This window comes from Sylvia atricapilla, chromosome 2 (genome assembly GCF_009819655.1).
Source record: "Sylvia atricapilla isolate bSylAtr1 chromosome 2, bSylAtr1.pri, whole genome shotgun sequence".
NCBI classification, from domain to species: Eukaryota; Metazoa; Chordata; class Aves; order Passeriformes; family Sylviidae; genus Sylvia; species Sylvia atricapilla.
In genome coordinates this window covers 23,624,697-23,640,764 of record NC_089141.1, presented here as the reverse complement: position 1 = coordinate 23,640,764, position 16,068 = coordinate 23,624,697, and the positions used below count along the sequence as shown (strand labels likewise).

The window sequence follows — 16,068 nt, the reverse complement described above, 5'->3', positions numbered from 1 at the left end:
CCGCGGGCGGCTGCAGGCGGGGCCAGCCCCGGCACCGCCCCGGCAGCGGGAGGGCTCGCTGGCCCGGAGCTCCGCCATGGCGCCGCTGCTGCTGCTGCTGCTCCTGTCGCTGCTGTCCGCGGCCGCCGCCACCTACCTGTGCTGCGTGTGGCGGTACACGGGCAGCGCGGCGGCCGTGCTGCACCGCCGGGGGCCGCGCCACGCCGGGCCGTCGGGCCCGCCCCGGGACACCGTGAGCGCCGGGCCGGGCGGGGGGCGCGGGGCGCGGGGTCGGTGCTCGCCTCACTTGTCGCCTTCTCTCCGCAGTGGGCTCCGAGGCTGTGCGGCGCCGGGCTGCGCCTCTTCGTCCATGTGGCCAACACGGTGAGTGCGGGCCGGCAGACGGGGCAGTGAAACCTGGGGCGGGGGGCTTGCGGCTCTCTGCGTGCTCTCGGCTTCAGCCGGCCCCCAGGTGTGATGCGGCGGGCACCGAGAGCGCCGGCCTCTGGCTGAGGGCGTCCTGTGTGCCTTCGGGTGTGGAGAGCCCAGAGGTGTCATCAGAGTCGAGATAGTGCCAGCAGCTTTCCCTGGACGCCAGAGCACTCGGGTGCCCCGGCCCTCAGAGGGGCTGCTGCAGGTGCTGGCGGCCGCCGGTGCCCCGCTCTGGCTCTGGGTGGCTCCGGGGGGTGCGGGAGCCTGCGGGCTGATCCCGCTCCGTGTCAGCGCGCAGCGGGGACAGCAGCCTGCATCCCCTGGGCACTGCCACCTCGCACCAGCTGCTGCTGGAACAGCTGGCTTTGAATGATTGCTGCTGCTGATGCTTGGCCTTGACTTTGGGGCGAGGTAGGCGCAAAAGTTTCTTTACAGCCGTGTAACCTGTTACAAAGCTTGGTGTCTGGCTGGGCCTGGAGTGAAACAGCTTGATGGACTGTGTTTATTTGTGGGAATAGCAGAAGCTTTCTGTCAAGGTGCAATAACCAGAATACTTCGTTATCTTTTCCTTTGTGGCTGCTTCTGGTGCCGTGGGGAAGGGCTTCTTTCCTTTCCTGCTATCTCCCTTGGAAGGGGGATGTGAGATTCTCAGTCTCCTACTGGATTGTGTTCTGTTAGATTAGATGTAGGTTAGGAGTCATGTGTTTTCAAAAAGGTGCTGTAATTCTTATGCAATGCGTGAGGTAACATGCCACTTTGTGGGACTAGCATGTGAGCCTTGCCTCAGACTTGCACTTTGTTTGTACATCTCAGAGTGTGTTTCTGAAGTCCATTGTTAAGATATTAAGACAGGCTAGAACAAAGCTGGTCTCTTTGGGGCTGCTGATGCTGCCACACTGGGAGCCAGGTTATTGAAAGAGCATTTTCAGCTGTCTGCTACCACGGAGTGTACAAATTTCTCACACTTTTCTAACTTGACTCATTTTACTGTGGGAGCTGGTTGAGAGACAGGAAAGGTCCTAATAGTAAATAAAATATTAAGCTCCTACCTTTTCCAGTGTGTGCATAATCTGTGGAACACGAAGAACATAACAGATGGGAGCTATATAGATGCTTCTTAACAGTGTTGCAGCTGCAGACTTTCTGTGTGAGTCAGGGAAAGACAAAGGCAGAAGAATCAGAAGAATACTCTTTTTATAATTATATAAATATGAGAGGTGGGAGGAAAGCATTTCAGGCCATTTTTGTGCTGTAAAATACAAGTGTTTATGCTGTTTTTTTACTGCATAGCATTGCGTGCTCTCTAGGGTGCTCTGAGCCTGCAGCAGTTGTAAGCACATTCAGCATTCCTTGTCTAGTGAAAGAAGGTGTTCAGGTCAAAGTTGTTGCAGATCAACATTTTTGCTTGTTTTTTTCCTAGGCTTTTGGGCAGATCTGCTTACTGCCGTTCTTAATGAGGTAAGCGTGGGGATTTTTCTCCCACTCCAAGTTTATTTTATTTCTTTTTTTTAAGGTACTTGCATTGCACACTGCTTGTAGGTTATCTGAAATTATACTTGTTTAAGAGAAAAGCTGCATAATTTGATTGAAGAGTGAATAAGATTATTTCATAGATGTTTGCTAGATTATTTTCTAACCACTGTCATTTGAGTGGGTTTCTATGAGAAGAAATTAACCTTTTTTCACACTCTTGCAGGTGCGTAGAAACTGTACTCGCCAGCTTGTCTTTTTGCCCTTTGTTTCCCTTTATCTCTTTGCCTTTGCTCTTTTGTTACATCTTTTTTTCAAAGCTGGTGGATGTGCAAATATGCTGTGCTTATCACTGATAGGGTTAAAAGAATAGTAGTAGTGGGGAAGCAAGGCCAGACATAAAGTTCAGAGGTTTCGGTAAGTTCTTTTTAATTATGTTGTCTATTTTAGATCAGCCTTTCTGCTCTCTCTCACAAGTGTTTTTGTTCAGAAACTGATTTCAAGTATACATTGCACTAGGAGGCACTTGGGTAAGAGGTTCAGGAACCTCTTCATGCTTTTTTCGTATTGTTTGCCCATCATTTGAAGGGTCATTTGTGCAAATCTGAGGACACTGAGATTTGTGCAGAGATGAGGACACTGTCACCTCTGAATTTGACTTGGGATGTGGGCTTTTTGAGCAAATCAAACCCAGGCAAGTGTCACTGCTGTTATACCGCAGATCATTCCTGGATATCTGTGACAGGGGTTTTATTTCCTTGCTTTATGTGGTCCAAGCCATGGATTTATGTTGCAATCCCCATTGTATTTGATTGCAAACAAACTCTGTTGAAGCAGGTCATGGAAAAATCTGAAGAGGTGCTTGTTTTAACAGGATTAGTGATTGAATGTATGGCTTACACTACATTCTCCTTTTATTTTCCTCTCCATTCCTGTCTTGTTTGGTCTGTGTATGAGAGATCTAATTAAAGTGAATAAAAAACTTCAACTATTTCTTGCCCAGCTCGGGTTTACAGAGGCTGGCTTTATGTCAAGAGGTAGGAGGCTTTGTTAAGCAGGCAGAATAGGTTTGATGCTGCCTTTAGGAAACGCATGAGAGAGATTAGCTTGTAACTGTTGCGACTCCCTGCTGTGAAAGCAGACTGCTAAGACAAAATGTTCTTGGGTAAAGTTCTTTCTGAACAGTCTGAAAAATTAGTCATCATCGAAGTTGAAAACTCCAGCCGTGACTTTCTCTTGTTTAGAGTGAACAACTTCTCGCTTATGCGTTCCCTTGACATTCATGAAGATCCCACGTTTATCCCGGAGGTTGCTGCAGGGGTTACAGAGGACAAGTCGGAAGCTAAAAGCCCTTCAGATGTTATCAAGCAGCTGACAGATGCGAGGTCAGTGTGTGCTGTGGAAGAGAGAAGTGGATGAACACACGTGCTGGCACTGTTACATTAGTGGGAAGCTGTCATTGTCAGCAGTTTAGATTGAATTCTTGTTTCCATGCCCAGCCACTTCACAAAACAAATAGTGCTGTCAATCATCTTGCCTTTTGTAGCTTACAAATCACCATTATTACAGGCAATGTGAAAAAGAAAAGCTTAAGGGAGTCTGGCTATTGGGAAGAGACCAAATTCTGCCCTTACTAGGGCTCTGCTTGCACTATTAAAGCAGGTACATTTAGTGTTTGGCTAGTCAGTAAATAGATTCCTCTAAGTGACTTTACAGGAGTGCTGTTTCTAGCCTGCAGGGGATCTCAAAGAGAACACCAGGTTTGCTTGGAGGAGACAAGGAACACAGGTTTTCAAGAAAATGATGCCAAGAAATTAGCTTCGTTAGTGATGAGAAATGGTCTACTGCTTATGTGCTGGAGCCATTGCCTTGGTGTTGAAGCAGTTTGCTTGTGTGATCCTTGTGTGTGCTGCATGGTGCCTTTTCCCACAAATGTGCTACACGCCCAGATGCGCTGCTAGCTGTCTCTGGATTGAACTTTTGACAGAGGTTGTGAGAGTAGGGTCAAAAGTATATTCCAGCTAGGCTATAATGTTGCAATGGTGAGTTGCAAATGTAAATCTGGAATAGATTTTGAACAGTTTAATGACTGCTGTATTTCAGTAGGAATATGAAGAAACTAGAACATACTGCAAAACTGATCCCTTATTTCTGTGCCATCTGTAGTGTACCTGTTGTCTGGCTTGTGTGCAAGGAGCCTGACAGAGCGTGAGCTGCAATGCAGGGCTGGCAATCCCCATGGTTTGCTGTGAGTGATACGGAAGTCTGCAGGCCTAAACAAACCTGGCTTTGGTGGCTCACAGTTGCACCTTTTAATCCTTTCTTTTGCAGGTCTGATTCTGCTAGGAGCGGGTTTAGCTTCAAAGGGATCAAAGACTATCTGGAATGCTACCGGTAGGTGAAATTATGGTCTGGAAACGACCTGTCCCGCATGTACCTCTGCTGTGGGCTGCCACTGTGCCACAGGCTCTAAGGCATCTCTTTGTTAGCATTGTCCTTGAGGTGCCATTGCTTATCATCACTTCCTGCTGTTGTTTCCCTTCAGTAGAATAACAAAGGAAAGTCAGCTGGGAGAACTGGCACAACTTTACAAGCCCTGCAAGGATTTTTAAATGCCATTTTCTTTGGCTTATTGTCAGTCTTGTCTGAGAGAGATTTCTACATATCTTGTTTGCTCAAACACAAGGGAGAAGTAGATGAAGGTTGATCTGGACTATGTGTATACTGTGGGTCTCTGATGAATCCCTTGGTTCCCCAGCTCCTTGTGCTTCTCTGAGCTTGACACCTGCTTTCACCCAGTAAACGTGTCCAGCTTGGAAAGAGCTGAAAACATCCCCCTGATTCTGAGGTTCCATGAGCTGTCTGGTAATCCTAGTTGCCTCTGGGAGATGTGCCAGATGTGGAGCCCTTGGATAAATATTCTTACACTCCTAGAACTTGTTCCTCAGCGCCGCCTCTTGCCTGCAGGCTGTGGCATTGGAGCAAAGGGCTGATACCACAGTCTGGTGTTAGAGGTGCATGTTAGCCATGAGCCTTCTGTGTCAGCCAGAGACGGTGTGCTTGTGGTGTAACACAGCCTTTGCCAGGAGGGAGGAGGGAATGTTTGTTAAAGGTGGGTTATGACAGTACTGCTGGGAGCCCCTTCTCTGTAAAGGGAGGCCTGCATAAGGGAGTCTGACTTCTTGGTCTTAGCTCGTTATACTGGGTGTTTCATAGCTTCCAAGCTTTCAGGAGCTTGAGGACTCTCAGTATAGCTGTGAGCTGTTTGTCCCTGTTTATCTGTCTGGTTCAGGAATATTTGGATAACTCTCCTAGCTTTTGGCCCTCCTCTAAGGAACATTCTGCATAGGGAAATTCTCCCCTTAAGGAAGAGAATCTCCTGTCTTGATGTTATCAGTAGCATTCAGATCATCACAACACAGAGATTCTAATCTAATTCTTGCTTAAAGCTGTGACAGCTGTGTCTTGCTGCATGGGAGACTAACCCTGTGAGTGGATATGGTGAGGGGAGGTCTTGTGACAAACTCCCAATTTCTCCTGTCCTGTAGGAGCGGGAAGCTGACACCATCCCAGGTAGCCAAGAACATCATTGCCATGTTGGAGGACTGCGACAAATCCACACCGCCACTCAGAGCCATAGTGCAGTGGGACCAGGAGCAAATAATGCTGGTAATGTCTGCCTCTGGTAGGAAAGGGGCCTCTGCCACCCCAAGAGCAGTAGCATCCATTAGAAGGGCCAATATGCACACAAAAATAAGCACATTTTTCCTTCCTCTGTGTTTAGAGGACTACAAAGAAGTTTGCTTTCCTTTCTGCAAAGAGGTGGCATTAAAGCAATCTGTTCTTTTGCTGGACAACTGTTTGTAATAGGACTTCTGTGCTTATGTGGCATTCATTAGTGTAGATGGTTCCAAGTTATAGTTTCCCACCAGCATATGGTGGAAGAAGGAAACTTCTAGACTGGCCAAGAAAGCAATTTTTTACATCCATCCCAATACTGGTGATGACCTTCAGCTCAGCTAAATATATACATAACATATGCTTTATGCTTTTCCTTTTTCTCTGTGCAGATGGCTGAGGCCTCCACTACTCGTTACAGGAATAAGTGTACCCTGTCTTGTCTGGATGGCATCCCAGTGTGTCTGAAAGAAGAGTTCAAAGTGGTGAGTTTCCTTGTCTAGCTGCCAGTTCCTGCTGCAGGTGGTTAACCTGGACAACTCACTGTGACAAGGTTTTAAGACCAACCTCTCAGCAGAAGCCTGGGAAAATGTTTGTAATGAGGGGTTGTACGTGGGCTTGTAGTGAGTAGGATTAACAAGTTTTGCAAGGTGAAGACAGATCTTGCATACAGCAGATGTGTTCCATATCTTGTACTGATCTCCTTAATCCATAGGGAGTAGAGGGTGGGTGTGGGAAACAGTCTCTTATGATGAAATGAGAATGTATAAAAGCATCTGTACTGTGGGTGTAACTGTCTGCATTTCTCAGGCACTGACTCGGCTCCCCTGGCAAAGAAAGCATCCCTCTCTCCTTACCTTAAAATACACCTGCCAGAAATACACAATTTACTTTGAAAATCCCTACTGACAAAGATTTTTACCTGTGGCCTAACAACAGCTAACAGTAAATCCTTGTGGCAGTACCGTAAGGCTGTTGTATGCTCTGCAGAGACCTACCCCTGTGGTGGGACTCCTGTTTATGTCCAGATTCTTCTGTTGCTGCCTTGGAGTAAGGAGTACTTAGCATACCCTGAAAATAAGTCCATCTGTTATTTTGGCATTCAACTAATCTTGGTGCCAGGCTTCAAAGCATGCAGATCTGAAATGTTGTAGCTCTGTCCATAGAAAGATGGATCACAGAGCTGTGTGCTGTGGGGCCAAGGTGATCTTCAGCCTCTGGGCTTAGCAACTGCATTGCTGCAAGAGAGGCAGGCTTTGACCATCTACGTGTTTCTGCTCTTCTGCATCATGGTGTAAAAAAACTTCTCTGCATGGGAGAAGGATGAAATATTAAAGGGTTAAGGTTAAGTGTCCCTTGACAGAGACCAACACAGGACAAGTTGAAGTGTGATGCTCCCTAGCCCTTGCTTACTTCCATGTGTCCTAATGTCTGGGATCTGTTGTGATGTTGAAGTGTGCATGTGCTCCATTGCCGGGGTTTTAGAATGAATAATTAGGTGCCTTCTTGCTAAGGTACCTTACCATCACCGAGTGGGAACAGTGTATCTTGGGACACAACCAGAAACAGAAGATGCTACTGTGGCCAAGAAGCTGCGAGAGGCTGGGGCTATCATTATTGGGGTCTCAAACATGCATGAACTAGGGACTGGAACAACTGGATGCAATCCTAATAGGTAAAAATCCTTTTCCTCTCTCTTCTCCCGGTCTAGAAATACCTATGACTGTCCAGAACTCATAGGGAAGGGTACAAAAATAAGGGGAACCATGACAGAACCTGGGGGCAATGAAAACCCAGTACTGTAGATTTGAGGGTTGGAGTAACTGTGGAAGCCTGAAGGCTTCTGAAACGAAAGGAAGGAGAGGCTCCAAGTGTTTTCTGAGTAAGGAACTTTTTTTGTCAGGCCTTACAGGCCTGGAAGTGTGAATGTTTATAGGATGAGTGGTAGACAAAAGCTGTGATAGAAAACAAATAAATAGTCATGTAATGCTCAGCCTCAGTGATGGCTGAATGTCTAGAACATTGAGAAAAAGGTACAGTCATCTCAGGAGAACATAGTGGTTTTACTTCCTAGCTAAAACAGGTTCACTGAATTTGCTTTACTTTGGTGTATTCTCCAGCTATAGCCAAGCTGAGAACTCAGTTCCAGAGCAGCCTTGATAAGCCATATGTAGAGCCACACTTGGTGCATGTGTAGCTGGGTGGAACTAGGGCTCCCCCTTGGCTGCAACAGTGTGCAAGCATTTCCAGCATTTCCTCACCCTGGGAGAGCAGCTCCCACGGCTGTGGGATAGCCCACAGCTTGGCAGGGACTGTGGCCAGGCTGGAGACGTGGGGAGCTGCTGCCTGGGGATAAAGGGCAGAGCTGACTTGTTTGTCTGTAGGGATTGCTGGGCACCAACTGCTCCACCTTTTGGAATTGCATCATGCACTGTGGCAGGCAGTAATGGCATGGTGCCATTGCCAGCAGAAGAGTTGAAGTGGCATCTTTTCTCTTGATTTGGGCCTCTTTTGCATGGGCTGCTTATGCTCACAGGAGATTGGACCCTTGGGCCAGAAGTCTCTTTTGCATCCTGTTTTCTAGGGACACGGCACTTTATGAAATCAAATAGAGTCTCCTTACCAAGGATCTGATCCCTGAGGTGTGTTTCTGGATCTTTTCCTGCCCTGTGGTGCATACAGTCCTCCTAAGAAAAGGTTAAACAATCTTTGTCTGCTTCAGGTACCACAAGATCCCTAGGAATCCCTACAATCCTAACCACTTCACAGGTGGGAGCTCCAGTGGGTCAGCAGCAGCTGTAGCAGCAGGTAGGTGGTCCTAAATGGAGTTGGTGGGAGGAAGGTCCTGAGCCAGAGTACCTCAGGCATTTAGTTTTTATGGGGGGTTTGGGTTTAGTAGCTGGAGGGAACTTCTAACTATACAGAGAGCTCTGTGTGCTGTTTTGGATACAGCTGCTGGTAGAATGGACAGGGCAACATGATGTGTCTCTGATCACAGGCCAATGTGTGGGTTTTTTGTAGGTCTCTGCCCCGTGGCTATTGGCACAGATGGAGGAGGCTCTGTGAGGATTCCTGCTTCGTTCTGTGGTGTGGTGGGGCTGAAAGGTAGAGCTCTTTAATCATGGAGGGGTGTGTGTTTGTTTTGTTTGCTGTTCCAGGTAGAATGCCACAAACAAATCAGACACTTACTAATCCCTGTGAGGAAAAATCTGACCAGAGGAACTCTGAAATATAACACCCTGAGAGTCATGAGGGTTAGACTGGCAGCATGGAAGTATTCTCTACTCTGTTGAACAGATGCTCAAAAAACCTAACTTACTTAGGTCAAATACTAAACAAAATATGTGTACTGCTTTTCCATTCTACCCTTCCCTTTCTACCTTTCATCTGACATTAGATATTCAGCCACTACTCTCTTTCCATCCTTTACATGTGGTCAGCTTGACAAATCTTGATTCATCTGAGGAAGATGATGGTGCTGACAAAATACAACTGGTCAGAAAGGTGATATGAGTACCTGTAGAAGACAGTTAAGTGTTAAGCATGAAGTCTCACCAGTGGAATGGGTGAGACCTCCCATGTGGTGCTGTCTCCTGCTCTGGATAATCCTGATCCTGCCTCTCCATCCTCCACACCACAAATGCTGCTTCTGAAAATTAAATACAAACATTCCAAAATGTCCTTGCACATATTTCCCCTCAACTAAGTAATTTCTTAGGGGAAGAACCAATTTCACTATTCACGTGTTTCATTGATGGGACATATCTGGGTCAGCAGAACAGGATACTGAAGGATGAGAGACTAGGCTCTGAAACAGCAGACATAAAAGTGACTGGCAGGGGTTTGTTGTTTACTCTGGGTGCACCAGAGCCATCTAGGTGGTTCTTCCCAGTGACTGCTGATACCCAGCTAAGTCCCATTTCTTGTTCCCCAGGTACATTTGGGCGCATCAGTTGTCATGGCTGCTTGCCACTCTCCTACTCCACAGTCAGCGTAGGTAAGGGGGCTTGTGCTCCACTTCAGGGACCTTGCTGTGTGCTGCTCTCACAGGGGAGGCAGTCTCTGCCTAGAAAAGACCTGGGGAGGAAGGTACTATTTCCCTCTTGCCACTTTTTTTAACTGGTCTCTTTTACAGGCCCTATCTGTACATCAGTGGCAGATGCAGCCATTGTTTACAGTATCCTTGCTGAGCCAGATCTGCTCTATCCATATGGTAGGTGAGCCCTCTCCCTCCCTGTGCCCAGATGCTCTCCCTTCCTAGAGGCACCCTAGAATAAAAGGAGGAACTCTTCTTTGTTCCCTGCAGGACTAAAACAGCCCAAAGCAACCCTGTCTGATATGTGTGCTCCTGACCTGAAAGACTTAAAACTGGGAGTAGACTGGACATTTTTTAAGGTGCCTGGTTTATCTCTATCTTTCTGCTGCTTTGCAAAATAAGATTTTAAAGGAGCCCAATGCATTCATTGTTCTCTTGCCTGTCATCATTAGAACTTCTCATACTAAGCCCTGTAGTTGGATGATAATACAGCCTGTGTGAAAATGTCAGTGTGGAGATATTTTTTCTAAGACAGCGTTTTGAATAAAAGTCTGTTGCAGGCATGAGGAAAGGCAGTGACTACTGCTGATTCGATTGGAAGCAATGCTTCTGAACTGAGTACAAAAGGCAGTTAGTTTAAAATCAAGTGAGGAAAAGGAGTGTACCCACTTGGTGACAGTGGTGTAGCTGCTGAGTGTTGTTTCATGATTCCAGTGTAGAAATTTGGCTTGCAAGCTAGTATTGCTTGAAAATTGTAATACAGCCCCACAAATGTGCTCAGGATTTCTTCCTGGGAGTACAAAAAAGAATCTCACTGGCTCTGGCACAGTGCAGATGAGGATTATTCTCTGCTCTGGAAAAGGTGACCTTTCCTTTTCATTAGGGGTGTGACCTGCAAGCTGTTCTCTTGCAGCATGTGACCTAAAGCCTGTAGGACTGTGTCTCGGTGTTGTTAAGGACAGGAACAAGGAAAGCACCATGAGGACTGAAGTCCTGGTGAGTGTGCTCACCAAGAGGAGGAGAGCAGTTACTAAAGTTCTTTCCTCTTATTCTTTAGGCATGTGATGCTGAAGTCCTGTCTGCCTGTGAGAAAGGTAAAGAGGGAAAGTCTGTAAGTCTCTTACTGTGCCTGATGATGTGGTGTCACTTGGTGCTCCTCTTGTGTATGCATTAAAGAGCTCTTGCCTGAAGTCCTTAATGGCAGTTGCTTAAAGGGGTCTGTCTGCATAAACAGCAGTAACTTTGTATTAGGGAAGCCCCCCTGACTGCTGAGGGTTAAAAAGCTCAGCAGTTGTAGGCTTGTCAGATTACAATGGAAGAATGCAGTCCAGTGTGCTCAGCCTCTGTGTGTATAAAGACAGATCTGTGCTTGGTAATACTTACTCTGCAAGCTTTAATAGTAAAGGACTTTTAAGGGAAGGCCTTGTTTCACAACATAATGCTCAGTAGTAATACAGTGCTAGGTCTTTGTGATATATCCAGTCCTCTGGTATTTCCTTGAAATCAGCCAAGTGGTGCCTTTGTCAGAGTTCAGACTAAGCAAAATTGATCCTGGTGAGTACTTGGGGGTGGGGGAGAAAGCCTCTACAATGCCTGCTATGGTAGTTGCATTGGAGCTGGAATAGTTCACAGTAATCAGGCTTTGCCTGGATTTTCTTCACCCTCCTTATTTCCAGACACACTTCTACATTTATAGAGTTTTCTTAGGAGAGATGGAACATAGGGAAGCTTGGGTATTTATGAAGAAGCTGGGGTCACAGAAAGAAGAGGATTCTTTTCAGACTGCAAAAGATTCACTTTTCCCGAAGTCTTGGTGTTCAGCCTTGTTAAGGTGCATCAAGATTTAGTGGCCCTGTATAGTTTACCTGGTCTCTTGAGTATTCCACGGTTCCTTTACCATTATGGTTCAGAAGAGGCTTCGAATGGGAATCTCTTGATGCTAAATAATCACTTCATGCTGATAGGACACTGGTTATGTGAAGAGCTCAGGGAAACATTGTCAGTCCTTTTACTCTTTGGCTTAACTGGGAGGCTGGAGGAGCAAGGTGAATTTGCCTGAAATACAGCAGATAAGTTAGGAACCTCTCTTCAAGCCTCTGCCCTGTTGGAATACTGAGGTGTAGTTAGGTTGAAAGCATTTCCCCAGGGGAAGCAGCTGCAGCTGTGCATGCTGTGCAGTGCAGCGTGGATGCTTGCCCTGCAGTGGCCTATGGGGTCTGTCAGTCTGCAGGGCTTGGGGATTTGCAGCCTTTCTGTGAAGTCTGGGGAACTCAGGGATGCTGTCTGTGCTTTACCTGTCCCGTACACAGCGGTGAAGCACCTGCAGAGTTTGGGAGCCAGTGTGGTTGAAGTCTCTCTTCCAGAGATGGAGGAAGCACGAGTGGCACATGTAATCTGCATTCTCAGTGAGATGAGGGACTTCCTGCAACCTGACTTCAATAAGCATTTCCATGAAATGGTAAGTAGCAGCAGCTTGGAGCAGTGTCAGTTGTTGTTCTGGCTGATACAGAACAAATGTCATGTCAGTGAGAAACCTGAGGTCCTCCTGCTTCTTCTGTGACAGACATCCTGTTGGATGACTACTGGTACAGAAGAGAACTCCTGGGCTGTCACAGTGCAGTTCCCTGCAAGCAGAGCCTTGATCAGTTGGGGTTGTTTTTTTTTTTTATTTCAGAATCTGGAAACTCGGGCTAGCCTGGCCTTGGCTTCCCAGTTCACAGCTCTGGATTATATTAAGGTAAGGAACATACTGGGGCTGAAGGGAGGCACTTAGTGAAACTGTAAAGTGGAATAGGGGCTCGTCTTAGCCTCCCCATACCCATGGGAAGATGTCACCCAGCTTTAGCTGTCCTCTGCTGTGAAAGCATGCTGGATGGCAGGGCACCACAGAGGACGTGCCACCTTCCTGTACTCTGATTCCAAACTGCAGGAATGGTATTGTCTTTGGCAAAGGCAGAGACGCTGATGAGCGGAGTGCCAACATCAAACACGAATTTTGTGAGCCAAGAGGGCCCAGCAGACAGTATTCTCTCTGCTTGCAGGCAAATCGACAGAGAACTCGGACCATGAGATTTTTGCAAGAGATCTTCACCACTGTGAACTGTATCCTTACACCAGGTATTGGCACTCCTGGCTAAAGAGCTGGTCATCAACAGCTGTGTGGTGCCTTTTTTAAGAATAGTCACTTCATTAACTTTCCCTCCTCAATTCTGAGAGTATGACTTTTGTGCGCTTTGCTGTGCCTTGCACCCTTAGAAGATAATGCAGCCTGATTAGAAAGACTGTTGTGTCTTTCTGGACTTACTGGTTATATCCATGGCGCACTGCATCAGTTCGCCCAGAAAACCTGTGGGATCTTCATCCCTGGGAATATTCAAAAGCTGTTTGGATATGGTCACAGGCACCCTGCACTAGCTGACCATTTCTGAGTCAGAAAGTTAGACAAGATGACTTCCTGAAGTCCCTTTCAAGTTCAGTCATTTTGTGATTCCTCCACAGCTATTCCCTGCACTGCTCCAAGAATTCACGAATCTGACCTCCTGACTGGGAGCAGCGATATGTCCTTCACCGTCCGGTCCATGAGGTAAGGAAAGTGCTACTTGTGCTACAGAAACAAAAGTTCAGGAACAGCTGGAAAAGAACCTCAGACTGTAAGGTGGGGGAGATTAATCATAGCTGTCTCCACCAAAAAAGGATGAATTTGCTGCTGGAATACAATAGTCTCCAGGAGTACTGATGTGGCAGCTTTTTCCCCCAGGTTCATGCAGCTTGGTAACTTCACTGGGATTCCAGGCCTTGTGGTTCCCATTGGATATTCTACTGCTGGGCTTCCAATTAGCCTCCAGGTGAGTATTTGCTCTTTGTGAATGCTGAGGCACAAAATCCCCAGCTGGCTTTGTCTTGAACCATCATAACCAGGTCCCTGCTGTTCCATACAGCTCACTTGAGGAGCTAGCAGGTACTGGAAATAAAAGCTTTAATTGGGGGTGATTTGCCTTACTCCTAAATGGCAGAGGTCTCTTTGGGTATCTTTGAGAAAGATTTCTGTCTCCCTGTCTACTTGCATCAATACCCAGTATTGGTCACTACCCTTTCCTCTCTTACTTCTCATTTCTGTAACTTCTTTAAATCCTTTCCCCTTGAAACAGGTCCCATGTAAAGGAAAGATCTATGTCTTGCACTTCAAAGTCACACAGCTGCCTTTATCCCAAATACAGTGATGCCATACTTACTGAAGTGGAAGGAGAAAACATCTTTTGAGGATATTGTGGGGGGAAAATTGTTTCCAAAGCTTTCAAGAGCATCTGTATGATGCCACTTTTTTTCATTCATCCTTCTCTTTCTGCCTCTTATCTTCTCCCAGGTCATGGCAAAATGGTGGGATGAAGCTGTTCTTCTGAGGATCGGCCTAAAGCTAGAGCAGTTCCGTGACCAGACTAGAAAACCATCCATTTATTATGACATCCTCGCATGATGGAGCACCAAGATGGGGAATGAGTCTGGTTTTTCCCTAGTCTGACCTAAGTATTAGAGTGAACTTGTTTTCAATGATCATCAGAATAAGGCTTAGTAGTAGCAGGTCCATCTGAGGAATGGGGACAAACCACTGATCTTATCAGGCACTGAGGCTGAACAGACGTAATTTCTGCTCCCTGCTTGGTGGATGGTCCAGTTTATACTAGGGAGACTAACTGTGCTAGCTAGTTGGGTTTTTGCCAACAGGGGAATAAGCTGCAACTATCTTTTACAATTTCTTCCCATGCAGGGGTCCTGTGTATGGGTGGAAGGCAGTTGCAGGACTGCATGCAGGCAGTTCATACTACTGTACATGGCAAGGTACAACCTTAACCTTCTCATGGAACTCCTCCTCCTTCAGGACAGAACAAAGGTACAGTTTCTGAAGGGGAAAGGCAGCAAACACAAAGGCCTAGCACCCTTGGAATGAGGAGGATCTTAAATCCCCTGCCCTTGGGCAGTGTTTGTTTTGGCCCTGGGAGCAAACCATAAAGCCTGCAGCCAAGGAGGTGTTGTTGTGCCTCTGTCCCTGCTGCCAACAGTGCAAGGTCAGCCCAAGGGCTGCTCGTGTCTGGGTGTGCTCACTGCCCCAGAGTCCTGCCTCCCTTCAGCCTGGCACGTAAGGGGGGAAAGAGCCATACCATGAAACCTTCTTGACTCTGCCCCAAAGCCTTGGTGCAGTTCTGGGCTTCTGCACATCTCCATTTCCCAAGCTAAGCCTTGGAGAGCCTCTTTTTTCCTGCTGCTTATATATAAGCCTACTATCATCTTGGTGTTCAAATGGAAGAAACCACTGGATAATGCTATGAAGTACTGCTCAAGGGGTGCTGAGCCAGCTATTAGAAACAGGTAGAATTTGTAGGAAATGCTACTGAGCTACTGCAAAAATTGAAGCTGGTGTTGCAAGAAAGGTGTTGCACAAAGCCATGTGCAGCAAAGAGCCTGCGCTAGATAAGAAGCCAACCTACTTTTACCTTTAAATGATTTCCTAAAGTAATCAGGGTAGACATGGATTACTACATAAAGCAAGACATGTCTGTAAGCCATTGTGTTGTTTTATTGAAGGGCTCTATACTGTAAATTCCCTAGTACCTTTGTCCTGCCAGATATATTACGGCCACGTGAAAGGAGATGCTTAGGAGCAACTAAACCTAAGCATTTGTGTTCATTTTGGGGTCAATGCTCAGAGGCATCTCCTGTTGCCTACCTTATCAGGCATCCTGGACTTCTGATCAGGCTGCTGGAGCAGCTGTCCCACAGACAGTAGAGATCACTTTATTCTTACAAAGCTTGGAAGGAAAGAAGAAACAGAAAGTAGTTGCAGTTTCTCCCAAACTCAGTAGTTTTGCGGGTTCTCTCTACCACTACATACTCCTTAACCAGAGCTTGCACTTTACTAATGGCTGAAGTTGTCAGATGGCATCTGAATGCAAGAACATTGCATTGCTGTCACCTGCTTAATTACCTGAGTTAAAACATCAGCTCCTACCATCAGCTGTCACCAGCATGCACAGTTAATTATACGGTTGATAATGCTTTTCATCTTGAATTCCTCTGTGGGATACTGCCACAACTGTTTTTTCACTGGAGTCTAGTACAGTGAGGGAGGAGGTTGCTAGGAGGAGAGAAGCTAAAGTAAACAGTTATTATTTAAAAATACCTGTATCTTCCTAACAGTGGGAAGAAGAAAGAACTGAGTTTTTACTGACTGACAGTAACTCAGCCTCTCTTTTCGCACACTGCTTCTTCCCTTTGCCTAAACATATCTCATCAATCCACATTTCCAGTGCAAGACTTTCCTAGTACTGAGGTCACTAAAATAAACTTTACTCATCCTGGTGAAGGGCCCCTGTGTTTCCTTTTTTCCCCTGGCTGTTAGTTTATCCAAATTCTACAGCAGACCAGTTCCTAATTACCAGCAGTTCTGTGAGCAAAGCAGACACAGTGACCACACACAC

General features: G+C 46.6%; 1 protein-coding gene across 1 annotated transcript; it reads left to right on the top strand.

Annotated features, from left to right (window-relative positions):
- The first annotated feature begins 71 nt into the window (after positions 1–71).
- On the top strand, positions 72–15,949 carry LOC136375464 (uncharacterized). Its single transcript, XM_066340992.1, has 20 exons — positions 72–232; positions 307–363; positions 1,832–1,869; positions 3,126–3,266; positions 4,213–4,275; positions 5,430–5,550; positions 5,952–6,044; positions 7,074–7,234; positions 8,282–8,367; positions 8,581–8,664; positions 9,494–9,556; positions 9,695–9,772; positions 9,866–9,954; positions 10,653–10,689; positions 11,905–12,053; positions 12,270–12,332; positions 12,637–12,712; positions 13,094–13,178; positions 13,353–13,440; positions 13,959–15,949. The coding sequence occupies exons 1-20, from the start codon at positions 77–79 to the stop codon at positions 14,067–14,069; spliced, it is 1,839 nt and encodes a 612-aa protein (XP_066197089.1). The 5' UTR covers positions 72–76; the 3' UTR covers positions 14,070–15,949.
- Positions 15,950–16,068: the final 119 nt, after the last annotated feature.

What these genes read in the sequence shown, in the direction of transcription:
- LOC136375464 (XM_066340992.1), top strand. Translation starts at nt 77, where the DNA reads ATGGCGCCGCTGCTGCTGCTGCTGCTCCTGTCGCTGCTGTCCGCGGCC. An exon ending in CGGGCCCGCCCCGGGACACC is followed by an intron (nt 233 to 306) that starts GTGAGCGCCGGG and finishes TTCTCTCCGCAG; the next exon opens with TGGGCTCCGAGGCTGTGCGG. An exon ending in GACTATCTGGAATGCTACCG is followed by an intron (nt 4,276 to 5,429) that starts GTAGGTGAAATT and finishes CCTGTCCTGTAG; the next exon opens with GAGCGGGAAGCTGACACCAT.